The 16,018-nt window shown below is 35.4% G+C and overlaps 2 protein-coding genes across 3 annotated transcripts; one reads left to right on the top strand and one right to left on the bottom strand.

Moving 5' to 3' along the window:
• Positions 1 to 2,922: 2,922 nt before the first annotated feature.
• LOC107773161 (exosome complex component RRP41 homolog) lies at positions 2,923 to 7,388 on the top strand. Its single transcript, XM_075238373.1, has 12 exons — positions 2,923 to 3,148; positions 3,269 to 3,315; positions 3,626 to 3,686; positions 4,348 to 4,386; positions 4,478 to 4,545; positions 5,146 to 5,224; positions 5,309 to 5,345; positions 5,536 to 5,652; positions 5,767 to 5,852; positions 5,952 to 6,041; positions 6,135 to 6,218; positions 7,041 to 7,388. Exons 1-11 carry the CDS (start codon positions 3,095 to 3,097, stop codon positions 6,180 to 6,182), a joined length of 726 nt encoding a protein of 241 aa, XP_075094474.1. The 5' UTR covers positions 2,923 to 3,094; the 3' UTR covers positions 6,183 to 6,218; positions 7,041 to 7,388.
• Positions 7,389 to 7,761: 373 nt separating this feature from the next.
• Positions 7,762 to 12,338, bottom strand: LOC107760936 (putative glucose-6-phosphate 1-epimerase). 2 transcript variants are annotated; one of them, XM_075238372.1, is made up of 9 exons: positions 11,990 to 12,338; positions 11,035 to 11,535; positions 10,728 to 10,802; positions 10,339 to 10,395; positions 10,082 to 10,245; positions 9,480 to 9,614; positions 9,154 to 9,256; positions 8,538 to 8,637; positions 7,762 to 8,160 (listed from the first exon to the last, which is right to left on the bottom strand). In XM_075238372.1, the coding sequence occupies exons 2-9, from the start codon at positions 11,143 to 11,145 to the stop codon at positions 7,979 to 7,981; spliced, it is 927 nt and encodes a 308-aa protein (XP_075094473.1). In that variant the 5' UTR covers positions 11,146 to 11,535; positions 11,990 to 12,338; the 3' UTR covers positions 7,762 to 7,978. The 2 variants fall into 2 exon arrangements, with proteins under 2 accessions (XP_075094473.1, XP_016434558.1); XM_016579072.2 differs by having other exon boundaries at positions 11,035 to 11,403.
• Positions 12,339 to 16,018: the final 3,680 nt, after the last annotated feature.

Below are 16,018 nucleotides of genomic sequence, written 5' to 3'. Positions count from 1 at the left end.
GAAGGGTGTTCCATGTGTAGTGGTATGGCTGAGGTTGATGGTGTATCCCCTACATGGGTGGTGTTTTCATTTGTGTGTTTGCCCATTGGTATTGTCCATATAGGTTCTGTCAGCTGTCATTCCCTCAGTTACTATTTGTACCAGGTCCTGGGAATTTTGGAGACGAATGATCACTTCTTGATGGTTCACAAGTATTGAGAAGGTCAATGCATTATTTTGTAACCCCATCTCGAGCCAAGATTAGGGTGGAGTGAATGATTTTGGAGTTTGAGAGGTGTAGATTACCGGGTAATTCTGGGGTGGTAGAGTTTGGTTGGCCATCGTTAGTGGAGAGAGGAAATGGAGGTTGAGTGGTCTGTATGGGAGTTGGTACGGACGTTGATGATGAGTTCCGCGTGGGAATGTTGGTGCATTGTGGCGTTACATATGGAGTGTTTGAAATAGAATAAGAGAAGGCTTTAGATGGTTACGTGTGAGATGAGAATTCTAATGATTTGGTGGAAGTATTAGTAGAGGAGGGAGAGGTGGAGGAAGGCGGTGGAGTATTGTGGTTTTGTGCTTTGGTTTGTTCACATGGGATGCCTTTGTGGGATATGGTTTGCATGGAGGCACTAAAATGTAGATGGAGTTGTGTGTTAGGCTTGTGATCTACCATTTCTAGGTCATGATTGCCTACTAATAATGTTAGTAGGCTTGTTTGATTCGGTAGGGAGTGATTGCTTAACATATTTAGATTGGTTGAATGTGGAGGTGGTGCTAATGTGGCAGCTTGTGGCGTTAGCATAGTGTCCATGTAGTCACTTTTCATATGTTATGAACGTGTGAATTAGGGTGTGTTTGTATGTGAGTTTCTATGTTTGAACAAGATAATTGTGGTAATTCCTTGGGCACAATAAAGTCTGTCTGAGTTGCATCGGCTTGGGCCTCTATTTCTTGATTTGAGATTTTTTGATGATCATTATTAGTTATCTCTAATAAATTAGCATATTCCTTTAGAATTTTAAAATTATTATTAACCACTAATCCAGAGTGATAACCAATTTTTTAGGAATTAATGGGGCATTGGTTTGTGGGGAGAAAGACTTAGAAAGCGTACATGTGAGCGTCTCGTGTATCGCCTCTGACTTCGATATTGTGGTAGTTTTCCCAGTAGGTTTTATACGCGGTGGTGATGTGCTTATTCAATATTCATGTTAAGTGTATGTTGGTGTCACCCTTATTGTTTGTTGGATCTTCGTGGGAAGACTACAATTTTCCATTCTGAGTCTTTTTGTTGATTTTCAGATGTATGATTGGGGGTAGTTGAAGAAGGTAATGATTGTTGTGGTAGGATGGTATTTGGAGGGTGATGTATTTGGCTATAGGGACAAACAAACCGTGAGTGACCCAGTCGTCCACAACTAACACATAACATGTTTAGACCTTCATAGAGTACTTGTTGACGGTGTGTCCCAATGAAAACATGGGACTTTAATGGTTGCTCTAGTGGCACTTTTATGCAAATTCGAGCATAACAGCCGCGAGATGTAGCAGATGTGCATGTATCAATTTTTAAGAGTTTGCCAAGTTTGTTTCCTACTTTTTGTAATATTTCAAGATCATAGAACTCTGTTGGAAGCTTAGGGAGTCGAGTCCAAATCGCAGTATATGTAAGGTGCGTCGTGGATGCTAGGAATTTAGGTTCCCATCGTCGCACTGAAAGGAAATGATTTAATACAAACCATGGTCCATTGTGCAGTGCTTTGTTCATGTTTTCTTCTTGTTGGTATTTGATTAAGAAAAATTAATTACCTAGGTCAATGAGTGATAGTGTTTCAATAGATTTCCGCATAGTTTGTAGCTTTTGCTTGAGGGGTAAATGACCCACTTTGCGTCCAAAAACTTTAAATTTCCAGGGATTATAAAGTCTAGATTTGTCTGTACTGGAAATGGGTATAAAGTTGTCCAGCGTTGGGTTGTGTAAAACTTCGTCAGACATGTCAATGTGTGATTGGGTATTAGAAATTGGTGGTAGTGACATAGTATGGTTATTTAATAGTGTCTGCATAAATGAAGGGTGGTTGTTATTGGTGGCTGATAGCATATTTGGCCAAGTTTTTTTTTGGGTCAAAAGTGCTTTTGGCCAAAAATTGAGGTGTTTGGACAAGCTTTTAGATGGAAAAATACTTTTGAGGAGAAGTAGAAGTAGTTTTTGAGAAGCAGAAAAAAGTAGTTTCTCTCCAAAAGTACTTTCTGATAAAACACTTTTAAGAAAAATACACTTAAAATCAGTTTTCAAAAGCTTGGCCAAACACTAATTACTGCTCAAAAATGCTTTTCAAATTAATTAGCCAAACACAAACTGTTTCTCACCAAAAGTACTTATTTGAAAAATACTTTTGAGAAAAATATTTTTTAAAATAAGTTGATTTTAGAAGCTTGGCCAAACATGCTATAAGTCATCTATATTCATGAAGCTCAAATCTGGGGGTTCTGTATTGGTTATTGGAGGAGTGTTAGTCATAGTTTCGTTGAAGAAGAAGGTATTATTGTATGTACTCCCTCCGCTCCACAATAAGTGATTTTTTGACTGTTTTCACACATATTAAGAAATTCATCTTTTAATATTAATTAGTAATAAAATTGACCATATTAATCTTTACTATTTCTTCACATAAACACTCATAACACATACTTCAACACTATTTACTCAAAGAGCAATGTAGGAAAAAAGTAATTAATTAATTCTTGAAATCTAAAAAAATCAGATATTTTGGACCACAAAAAAAGGATAAAAAAATCACTTATTGTGGAGCGGAGTGAGTAATATTTATAACGCCCCTTAAAAAATAACTTTTCTTCCTCTATTAATGATGTCATCATAGGCTTAAATCATATTTCCCCCTTTTTCTTAGTTTCATTTATTTATTCTTTATTTCTCTCATGTAAATCCTTTTTTCCTCGAACCACAAACCACACGACCCGAAAAAAAAGAGACCCCAAAACACAAAACCCTGATTAACCTCTAAAACCTCAGGACTTTCGCACAGTCCAACAATTTCCACCTTTCTTTCTCCGGCCGCTCTGCAAGTGAGGACGGTGGTGGTATTCAAAGATGGAGTACGTTAATCCGGAAGGTCTTCGCTTAGATGGTCGCCGTCCCATGGAGGTTTCTCTCTTTACACTTACACCTCTATTCACTCACATAATTTCCGTCTTTTTGATTTTAACTTCATTGCCTTTTTGTTTTGACTCGTTATGTACCTCTATGTGGCAATTTTACTTTCAGATGAGACAAATTCGTGCTGAAATTGGGGTTGTCTCAAGAGCTGATGGGTAACCACTAACACTTCTTTCTACCACCATTAATGTTTATAGGTTAAATATAACCACTGTTTTTCACTTGAACCATGTATACATATGCAAATAACAAACAAAGAAAAAAGACTTTGAGAAGTGTATATATATAATAAACCGTCAGTAATTTATTCGGTGTTTGTACCCAAAACATTAGATGCATGACATGTGTATTTTACATGAAGTTCTATCTGGTGTTTGGTGCAACACGTGTAGGTTTTTGGACCCTCTTTTGATGCTGCATCTCTTTGTATTTGAAACTGAATTTGTTTAATCCGATTATTTGCAGTTCTGCTTCTTTTGAAATGGGTAATACCAAAGTCATTGCTGCAGTTTATGGTCCCAGGGAGGTAAAGTTCGCGTCACACTCAATCCTCTGATTCTACCCTTATTTGGTTTGCGAATCAACTAAAATTGTTGTTTCTTGTTTGTTTGCTTTATTGTCAAGGAGAAATAATGGTTATAAAGGAGGGAGATCATGTAAAATAGCAGTTTGTGTGACATTGTCTTACACGGTGGAGGGAATGTGGCTTGGTAAAACAAGAAATTTTTAATGGGTTGATCTGCTGACTTTTCAAATGTGGGGTGGCGGAAGAGAGGAATAGATAATTCTTTTGTTTGGATAATGTCATGGACTGTTCAGTAGCTTAGTCTTTGCAGTAATTTTACTAAGAAACCTGGTTAAACAGTTCTTCATTGATAGGCATGAAATGGCTAGGGTAGGGTTGGTTTGGAGCAGAGAAGCATTACCCCCACCAAAAGTCTGCTCCATCACAAGAAACATCCCCAAAGGAAACGGAGGAAGAATGTACAATCGATGTTTTATATTGTTTAGAAGTCAAGAAAAGCATCATACTGAGATGCAAACTGGATAGATATCCATATGCTGGTGTTTATGCACATCTACGAAAATATCTAATCACAACCACTGTGATCAGTGATAACAATGATCTTAGTTTTGCTCTGTAAAAGGTTCATTCAGTTGACTCTAATGTTAGTTTCATTATTCAGGTCCAGAACAGGAGCCAACAGATCAATGACCAGGCGCTGGTAAATTACCTTTCATGATGAATTATTAGAGTGTAAGATGTATCACCTTAAAAAGTGAGATGATATGATCTTTTCATTGGTTCTCTTTTAGGTACGATGCGAATATAGCATGGCTAATTTCAGCACTGGTGATCGCCGAAGAAAAAATAAGGGCGACAGGTGATTCCATGTTATGTTATAAGTCCTTCCTTCTGCTTTTTATGTGTTTTCATCCATATGATGATATCATCTCTGCTCTGCTGTCAGTTCCATTATAGAAAAAAATTTGATGCACATGCTCGAAAATTTAATGGACAATATCGTATAAAACTGGTGGCAGAAGAACAGTTATCCCGGCTCTGGACTGAAGTACAAAAGATGGAAGGCATGATAGAGCATTAATGGTTATTGGATGGATAAGAAAAATTATACTATAACCAAATGGAAGACTTTCGGACTGTTCAGGCACTGGTCCAGCCATGAAAGGTGTTGCTAGGATACTAGGATAGTAACTGTACTCATAGTAGAAAAGAAAGCAAAGTTCTAGGAATACTTATAGTGCCCAGAGAATAACCCTTTATCATAAGACTGCAAAAGGCAGCAAAGAACAAATTTTATACATACAATGTAAAAATTATCTAAAAATTTTAGTACGTGGATTCTTAGCTTATTATCTATGATTACCCACAATTATTTAACTAAGAAGCAGAGTTTATTCGATCTGTGTGACTTATGGTTATATGATGTCATTTTGATGATAGCTTTGTTTTCTATTTGTAGGAGATCCACAGAGATATCTCTTGTTATTCGCCAGACAATGGAAGCTTGCATATTGACACACCTAATGCCTCGCTCTCAGGTTTGAGTCCTCTTAACATCATTAACTTGAATAAGTAATGGAGTCTGACCTCCATTTACAATTTCTTGATATTTTGCTTTTCAGATAGACATTTTTGTCCAAGTTCTCCAAGCAGATGGAGGTAAGCAGAACACTGTAGAGGGTTGATGTTAAATTAAATTTCAGTGACATATTCTTCTGTTGTTTTCGTCCGGAATCAATCAGAATAAATATTTAGTTGTCTGGTGCCACGTGCAGCCCATATAATGCAGTTCGTCTATTTTGTTTGCCCTCTAGAAGTTTAGTCCAACTAAGTTTAGTGCATTATTTAGGTACAAGATCAGCATGCATAAATGCTGCCACGCTGGCACTAGCTGATGCTGGGATTCCCATGCGTGATCTTGTCACATCGTGCAGTGCTGGATACCTCAACAGCACGCCTCTTCTTGGTAAATTAATTCTAAAATTTTTAGTTGATTTTCCGGCTCTTTATTTCTAACTGATTATCAGTCTTTCCCAGTGTTGATATGTGAATGATCTAGTTGAGTTTACTCGTTAAACAGATCTAAACTACTTGGAAGACAGTGCTGGCGGTCCTGATGTCACTGTAGGAATTTTACCTAAGTTGGACAAAGTGACCCTTCTGCAGGTTTGTTAACTCCTTATTGTTGGCAGTAACGATTGAAATAAGGTATCAAACTACATTCATTTTCTCCTGGTGAATCAATGAATAACCTTCTTAGTGCAGATGGATGCTAAACTACCAATGGATATTTTTGAAAATGTCATGCAATTAGCAGTTGAAGGCTGCAAAGCAGTGGAAAGCCATATCCGGGAAGTAAGACTGACAACTCATTGCCTTCTTCCTGACTTCATATAATTGTTCCCATAAAAGCTTCTACATCAGCATCTCCTATTGCTCTTTTTTCAGATATTATTGGAAAACACCAAGAAGTTGGAGATTCGCCGAGGTGTATAGTTTTTAATAGTTCGAGGAGCTTTTATTGAGTTTATGGTAAGATGTTACTCTTCCTGATTATAATGCTGACGAACTTTCTTGGTCAAGATTGCTAATGCTTTCCTCGAGGAAAATGAGAAGCAAAGATAATTTGTGAGAACTCTATTGCTTGTTTCTTTCATGTCACTCTTGAAGCATTAGGAGGAAAAGACATGTTCCATCTCTTCCTTCTCTCTTTTTCCTGGGGGTGGGGCTGAGGTGGGTGTTGGTGGTCGGGGTTGAGGTTGTGGTTCGGGAGGTTAAGAGCGGCTTTTAGAATTGGAAGTATGTTCAGTCAAGCACCATGAGAAACGAATGTATTGTTAAAAATAATTGAAGATCGGTGAGGAAAACCTTATACTATACTTCTGAGAATTGATAAATATTGCAACGAGTACAAAATACGGGGCTAGACTAACAAGTTCATTTAATTAGTCCAATGGAGAAAGATAGTATGTAGCAAAATCTTTATTCATAGAAAACGAAAGGTCACACGTTTTGTCATCTTCTCGGCTATAGCATAAACTTGTAATCTTCAGGTTTGGCATAGCAAAATGGTGTCTCAAATTTTTCTCTGCTTGCGTTTCTGGAGTTGCATTTATATTGAAATAAAGTATATGAAAACTGGCACTTGCCGCTAAGGCAACGATAATGTAAGCCAAACTATGAAAGTGCAATTTATATATTTTAGGTTACTACATAATCTAATTCTTACACCTTCTCCACATGATACAATGCTAAAAAAAGTAGGTCTATCTTTCCTATTTAATTGTTTTAAAGCAGGAGGGACTTTTTCTATGCAGATTATTTGACCCCCAGTTTTATTCTTGTTGTTTCCAGTTTTGCTACAAATGCCAAAAGACAAAAGGGGTTCCTGGTTGTGCTGCTGCAATCTTTCCAAACAATGGTGGATCAAAAAGTTAACCGTACAAATCTGCCAGAGCCTGTGGAGAAATGATCTTCCCTAGTGTTTCTAGGCTTGCCTAATGTCTTTTCTAGTCATGTTGCAGTGGTTGTAGGATGTGTATTGTTTGGATCCTTGTTAAATTTGAAGATTAGTGTGGGCTGAAGTTAATCCGGAACTGTATCGAAGAAGCTTTCGGTATGGTAGACCACAGGAGTATCCCATTGTTTACTCTTTTATTTCTAATTTTGGTCTTGGAAAGGAATATGGCTTTGCATTTTAAAGTATCTCAATATAGGCAGATTATTTATGGTGTTGGAGAAGATTACCGTTCACTTTCAGTAAATCTGGGGAGGGGAGTGTGTACGCAGACCTTACCCCTATCTTGGGGTAGAGGCTGTTTCCAAATGATCCTCGGCATCCTTCCCTCCAAGAATTCCTCGGCATCCTTCCCTCCAAGTGGAGGGTGCTTACCATCAGAGCAACCTACCTTGTTGCTTTTGGTTGGAAGTGAAGGGTGTTTAACTAAATAACATTTTCAATTTTGTATTAATCGCACCATTCACAAGGATACAGTGGTGATCACGAGAGAAGTTATGCAGTTTATACTTAAGACCACACAAAAGTTTTATCTGAAATAATTAATGCAATGCAAACTTGAATCTGCGAAAACCTCTCTTTCAAAAGATAAAACACCAAACAGCCATTCCAAAAAACAATAGGCTTTGGCGGTTCATAACAGCAGTTTAACGACTCTAATGTATAACACATCATTACATCATCGTTAACAAGTAAATAAACCTAGTATAGAGTTTGCAGTCCCTCATTAAGCTCTGAGCCTTTACTAAAATGCTTCTGCCCAGACTTTGAAGAATTAAAGATCACAAAAACTTGATGGCACGACCACAAGCTCTACACGACCAGTCCATTCCTCTCCTGGCTTCAATGTGATGGGTTTCTCTATTGCTGCCCCATCAACACAAAGCATCTGTTTGTACTCCTCGTCACCAAAATCCGCCATTGCTTTGGATTTCTTCTCCCATGGATTCCATACCACTGTGAAAAGACAGAGCAACAGATACCAAAAGGTTTTAGCTATGCAAATTAGAGTTGATAAAATCTTTCATGCTTCTTTGGCAACTTGTACTATCACGCTATAATGCACCAAAAGTTTCTATAATACTACAAATTAACTTGTGATGTCTTAAGTCCTTGTATTGATTCGACATTCCTTGCATAGTTGTTGCCAACGGAGAAGTTCCTCTCTCTCTCGGGATTACAGAAATTAGCAGGTTTGTTAAGAGAAGAATGCATGATTCGGAGATACTAAAGTAGAATCAAGGTAAAAATATAGCCTTAAGGGTGCAGCACGTGTTAGTGGATACTTCCATTTGAGGACATTTTCTTCCTCCATGTCACATTGAGATACTTACCAGTATCTGGCAATCCTTCCTTCCTTATCAGATATGTTCGTTTCCTTTCATGATCAAGAACAGCAATACGATTTGGAGAACTAACATAGACTCTGTCGATCTGTAAGAAACATGAATACTTCTTAATCTCACAAGCCACAATAAAAGGAACACCTTACAGTTGAGAGAACGGATTGATTTATCTCATTTATAAAGGTAGAATTAATGCCTTCAGTTCTGAAAGATAAGGTGAACACCGAGTGTTTCAACTTCTTCCTAATAAATTCAGAAAAAAATCATAAGATGTAAAGCATCGTTGCTCCAAGTAGGTTGAGGAGAGACTGCAAAGTGCATGCCAAGATAATTAGCTTTAGAGCAATATTCCAGAATCAATGCTTCTTTGTTCAATTTAGAATTAATCTGACTAATCTATGGTAATGCAAAGCACAAAAGAATCACCTCTTATCTTTCTTAGGGCTCATTGTAAGGGTCCAAGATTGTTAAATACCAAGGAAAAGGTTTTATATTGAGTCACTCTTGAAGCTATCTTACAAACGCAACCACAATTGATGAGATTTCATCTCTCATCTATAACCACAAAGTTTTGAGATGATGTATGTTATATTGAAAAATATACCTCAGATTCAAAAGTTATAGCATCTCCTTGTTCTGTAAAGCGTTCTTTCTGGCACAGATTGTCTAGATAGTCCAGTGTTTCTAAACCTTCAATCCTTATTTCACTGTGGATAAGATTCATATAACAGTCTAAGAGATATTGGAAAGAATAAATCATCAAATTATTGTGCAATACACAGCATATTATGAAGACATAAAACAAAATGCTTCTCTGAATATTTTTAGAGAAAAAAGTACAAGATGTTTGGGAAGTGATAAAATGTTGAAAAACAGGACAGTAATTAAATTCATGAATATGTTACAAAGAGCAGAGAGAGAACAACATACCTTATGTCTGAAACAGAGAAGTATGTATGATAAGCAAACGAGAAGCTGAATTGTTTGCCATTGATGTTTCTAACACGAGATATCAAGGACAAGCTTCCGTCTGATGCCAGCGAAACCCGAAGGCGAAACTCAAAACTGGAAAATAATAATGAAGAGACTCATCAGCAACTTCGAAAGCTATAACTGTCAGAAACCAAGTAAGCATAGAACTGACTTTTGACATGAAATAAAGTCAGAAGTTGACATTCATTTCTCGCATGAAAGTACTTCGCTTTCATATCTATCTCTGAATTATTTTGACATCATGGTCACAACTCATAATAACCTAAATACTATGACTCAGCAGAAACTAATCGTGAGAGCTTCCAGTTTCATGAAACTGAAAGCATCTAAGTTAGCTGAATTTAATAATAGTTATTTATATAGGTGTTGTGTTCACGATCAGGTTCTCATGAAATCATTTTCAAATCCAAAGAGGATTCTGAGATACAAAGTCTAGATCCATTTAAGTTAAAACAATAGCAAATTTTGATAGGCAATGAATAGCTTTGATTCAATATCCGAAGCTCCATACTGAAACCAACTAGAGTTTCAGATCATACCCGTGAGGCCAGAATTTCAGATCATCTTCTGAAGGTTTCAGCAGTAAGTCAATGAAAGATTTTCCTTGTGGGTCATATGAGTATAGAGATGGAGGGTCGTCCTCAATGGTCCAGATTTTGTTTCTTGCAAATCCAAGTTGTTCAAGTGAACCGCCATTTCCATACTGCAGCATCATTGAGATAATCAAACCAATTGTTGTATAGTATTCATCAAAAGAAATTCAAGAAGATAGGCAGAATTACACTTTTAGAGATACCTGTGGAAAGCAAACAGAAATTCCTCCTCGTGTAGCTTTTGGAGACTTGAAGATGCTCTAAGACATAACGGCAAATGTAGCAACATAATCAGCTTTCACACTTATTCAATTGCAAATACTGGTTTTCGCAAAGGGCATAGCATTACAAGTAAGAAATAGATGATGTTATTTATAATATCCTGCCTACATCAAACATCAAGCTAAAATTGTAGGACTAAGCACACTCAATGAGTCAACTTTGTACAATTTTGCTAAGTCTTGTCTGCAACATTTTAAGATTTAAAAAGTTAGAACTTAAAGAAAAAGCTCCAAGCTTTATATCTCCATCGCTAGACAAGATACTAGTTTATTCATAAGAATTAACCCGCTAGTAAAATTGAAAACCCAACCTTACTGCTGTTGAATAGGAGCTCTTCCCCTCTGTCATTCCGCCAAGAAGTAACTTGTCCTCCTTGCAAGCTAACCTGAATTAAAGGATATTGTCAATAACCATATGGAGGTTTGGGTGGGGGTTGTAAAGGTCTGCTAATTGGAGAACACATTCCAATCTGAAGCAGTTTATAAAAACTGTTAACGAGTATGTAATGGATGGGGGATTTCAAAGATGATTTCTTTCATAAGTGATTTAACAGATGATATTAGAATCATAAATTCATAAGATCTAATTGAAGTAAGAGAGAGTTTACAGAATCTAACCCGTAAAGAGGCACCCTGAGAGTTACGAAGCAAAACCTGATCAATCCCATTCCAATCTTTTGTTACCTCAATTGCTGCTGTATGATCCCAGACTGGTGCATACTGCCCCATTTTCAAATTGCACTTTTGCTCCTTGGTTCACAATATCTCTAAAAAAAGGCTTGAACCTAAAACTGCAGCTACCAATGTATCGACAAATTCCTCCAGTATATTGGATTTATATCGGACTATCTTAGACACAATCCTTCCTGGAAGCTTGTAATCTAGTGATCCCAAAAATATAAAAGGCCTCAACCGTAATCTGCCTTTCCTACTCCGAACCTTGTCACAACCTCTCACATTCAATGTACATTTACTCAAATCTGACTTCTACTTTGCAACAACAAAAAGCAACATCAGCTTCTTAAGCTACCTCAAGAAACCAACAAAATTTGACATTTGGCAACTGCATAGAAGCACTCAAATCCTAGCTAAATTCACGGTGAGGCATGTGATATTTACCTAAGCAAAAAGATAAGTAAACTTTTGTAAGTTAATGAACTAGCAAACAATACAAAGAAAGGGAAAATTCAGTTTTGCTATGAACTTCAATAAAATATACCACAAAATTCTTAAAACAAGACAAAATCCCCAGTCCCCATTCAAATCTCAAGTTTCAAAACTTTCAACTAACAGTTTCAGTAAAATTAAAAAGCCTAAAATCTCTAACAACCCATTTGGAAATGTTTCCAGAAATGTACAAAGGAAGCATCAAACTTAAAAAGAAAGATAACCCCAGTTCAAGGAAGCAAGAAAATATGAATAAAATAAAGAAAAAACATAAAGATCTAGACTTTATTCAATGCACAGAGTAGGAATGGAGTATAAAGCAAACAAGTAGGAAAAATAAGTTAACAGTGCAATAATTAACGGCAATTAAGACATGAAACACTGAACAATAATTAAAGTATTAAACCTGGCTTAACCGGCAAAACTTGGAAACTTTGGAAGACCTCTAGTATAATACTTGCATTAACAATTAATGGGGTGAAGTAAAAATTGTATCTTTTTTATTTCGGTGCAGGAGAGAGAGAGATAGGAAGAAGAAAGGACGTGAAGATATGAAGAGGTACAAGTTGATGTACAAATGGGTCAAGATTTAGAAATAAAAAGGGAGGGATTTTCTTGGACAGTAACAATTCAATATTCAATTAAATTATCAGACACTTGGGGAAAATAAAAGAAATATCAAAAGGTCGAACTAATCAGAGATTGCATGAGGATGAGGTGGGTGCAAAGGTGTTTTAATTTTGAGTGAGGTCAGGGGGGAAAAAGAACAGATAGCTATATATAATATGGGAGTTGGGATCAAATGTTCATGTGATAATTGATATTGTGTCAACCCATTTAATTTTAGAAACTTGAAAGGACTCCACTTGTGACAATCAACACTATTTAAGACAAAAATATATCGAACATTAAAATAGATCATTTCTAGAAATACTTACTCGTATATGTGGATGCATTAAAACAATAGTAACTGCCTAATATGTACGTATTTATTATGTAAAATTTTATTAGTAGTTAACTTTTCACCCGAGTCTATCAATCATTTAAGTTCTTTGGGATAGTTTGGTACGCGGAGTAAATTATCTCGGGATTATAGTCTTGAGATTATAATCTCTGAACTAATTTATCTCACTTGAGTGGTGCGATAAAATAATTTCAAGTTTGACGGAATAATGTGGATATCCACGATTCAGTGTGAAATTAAATTTATACTATGTTTAGTGTAATGTATAAATTTATAATGGGATAAATTTATACTACAACTAAACAATGTATAAATTTTATCCCACATCTTATCCCGCGTACCAAACAATCCCTAGGGCTCAACATCTAAGGTTCTTAATATTGAATTAATTATATTTTAAATATTATGGGTTTATTTATAGTATTATTTATTGTAATTTTAATAAATTTAACATATAAATTTATATACCATACCAAAAGTATTCGGAAAGTATTATTTATTGTAATTTTAATAAATTTAATATATAAATTTATATACCTTACCAATAGTATTCGGTATTTCCGAACACCTCATATCTTTTTTAGGACGTCCGAAGATTCGATATTTTTGTATGATTTCTCTTGCACTGCCCTTTCTAATGTGTTTCTAAGATAAAAATTCTTTATTAATTAGCCCATACAATGACCTAGGTAAATCCATGAACTCCATTAGACTATTCCTTCTGACAATGAATAACTATAGTGATAATTTGATTCTTCGTCACTGTAGTAAATAGGAGAGAAAATCGAATTAAATTCTTCGTTTTTACAAAAATTTAAAACTTTACAAAAAAAAGAAAAGAAAAAAATAGGAGTAAGCTTGTGACACGTTCACTAAAAAAAATCCGACCATTCCAATGCCTCCTTTCTCTAGGGGTGCTTGTCGGGCGGATAATTACGCTTAACGGTTCTGCTTATCGATTATCGGATTATAAATGTAGTAATCCGCTAGCCATCCAATAAGACAACAGGCGGATCGGTATCGGATTGACAATTATCGGGTAGTTATCGGGCTGTTTATCAGCTAAACCAAATAGAATTTTTTTGAATAATCAATACCAAACAACCAAATGTATAGTTCAAATTGTCTCTGTTAGTTGTAGTAGGTTTTCTTGATTAGAAGCCAAAAATGACTGCCAATGCCATTAGCTACATACATACGACAATTTTATTGAGAATTAGAAAAGATTTAGCCATTTAGGTTTTAATAGTACGTTATATACATAAGGGTAAAAATATAAATATAAAAATTCTTAACGGGTTAACGGTTTACTCGATAAGAAAATTGAGTAATCCGCCCCCAAAACGTTAAGTTGTTAATTATAAAATCTCAACCCGTTTACCATCCATTACCCCGATAATCCGATACCAATAAGCCAATAAGCCTTCGGTTCAGTTCGGTTAACGGTTTCGGTTCGGTTTTGAACATCCCTGCCTTTCGTCATACATAAAGTAAACCAATAATTAAGATAAGCACGAAAATGAAAGCTTCTATAAATACAGATACACCCAATACGTCAAAACTCATTGTCTATGAATAATAATTTATTCTCCCATCTATATTTTTTTATATCTATTTTATTTGGATTAGATTTGTAGTGCCAATCCAATACAAGTCCTTTTTTTAAATATTTTTTATTGTTGTCAATTGAAATTTCTTTGTTTTTTTTTTTTTCAATATTCAATAGATATTGATAACACACATAGAGCTAATGGCATTTCATAACTAGTTAATTGAGCAGCTGCCCGTTCACTATCTAAAAAGGAATATTTATTATTTGATCCATATCCCGACATAAGAAGTCCAACGGGAGCAATACTTGAAAGGAAAATCCAGAAAAAACCAACAATACTAAGATCGGCTAGAACAAGATGATTATGTTGAATTGATAGTATTTTTTTGGAATAATGACCGGCAAAAAACATCTTTTAATTCTAAAAATACTAATTACTTTTGTAATGGCAATTGGGATGATATTAACTCATGTTTATTCATTATCTATGTCAGGTCGGATGTTCTACGGATACAAGCTATATTGAGATGAGTTAATTTATAGATCTAAGATGTGAACAAAATTCAGAAAAAAAATAATTCTACCCATAACATCTAGGTCAGCTTTTGGTTTTTTCCTACTTTACATATAAATTAGTGCATGTAAGGGGTTTAGATAAATTTGTTCCCTGGTACTGCTTTTATAATTTATCCCAATGAAAGTGGCGTTGTTATTATTTAAAGAGTGAAACAATTTTTTTCTTCAATTATTATTTTCAGTCTTTTACTACAAAAGTAATTAACATATTTTACGTAATTTATAAACTTATTCCAAAAAGTAATTAAAAAATTCATGTTTGAATTTGCATTAAAAATATAGATGTTAAATCTTATACTCTCAAATCTGCCATTCTTTTTAAATATAGAGTTAGGAATCTTTTTTAGCGAAAAAATGAATAAAGTTCTCAGTAAATTTACTATTTGATGGAAGGGTTCTAACTTTTTTCTATTTCTGTACATTAGGTATCTTTAATAAACTCATTCTCCTATCAAATTAAGGTTTGAAGTCGTATGATTATTTGATCATACCCTTATTTAAAATGACGTTCTAAGCCCTAAGGATGTAGTGGAAGCCAAATGTATATAGTGTGAATGAGTCACAATTACTATACCAAAAATTATGACAACCACTAAATAATAAACAAGACAATAAGACAACAATAAAAGAACACCAGAATTTACGAGGTTCGACCAATTTTGCCTACTTCCTCGAACACAATCAATATTTTATTCCACTCCAAAATTATAAGTGAAATAATACTAAAGAGAGAAGATATAAATGCCTTAAGAAGATAAAAAAAAGGCAAATGAGAGGTGTAGTTTAATCCTAAATATTAGGCCTCCTTTTATAGGGTGAAATTCCCATTCAAAATTGTCATCCACCGATGTGGGACTTTTGACAATTTCAACAAATCTCCACCTTGGCAAAATTCCATATCTTTAATTTTCTCTCAATAACAAATTTTGGTTGTGTCTTCATCTTCAATCTTTAGTGTTCAACAATGTTGATCAAATCCAAACAATGTTGAAACTTGACCGCAGTCACCACTTTTGTCAGCATATCAGCAGGCTTCTCCGTAGTATGAATTTTCTTCACCGTGCCTCCACCTTCTTCTATGATTTCTCGTACGAAATGATACCGAACATCAATGTGCTTCGTCCTTGCATGATAAACTTGGTTCTTCGCTAATTGAATAGCACTTTGACTATCACAAAAAAATATAATATTTTTTTGTTCAATACCAAGCTCCTTTAGCAACCCCTGAAGCCAAATTGCCTCCTTCACAGCCTCTGTAATAGCCATGTACTCTGCCTCTGTTGTAGACAAAGCAACTGTTGACTGCAAAGTAGACTTCCAACTAACTGGTGCCTTTGCAAAAG

This window comes from Nicotiana tabacum, chromosome 19 (genome assembly GCF_000715075.1).
Source record: "Nicotiana tabacum cultivar K326 chromosome 19, ASM71507v2, whole genome shotgun sequence".
Lineage (NCBI taxonomy): Eukaryota > Viridiplantae > Streptophyta > Magnoliopsida > Solanales > Solanaceae > Nicotiana > Nicotiana tabacum.
The sequence above is the reverse complement of the archived record's forward strand: the minus strand, read 5'-3'. Positions and strand labels throughout refer to the sequence as shown.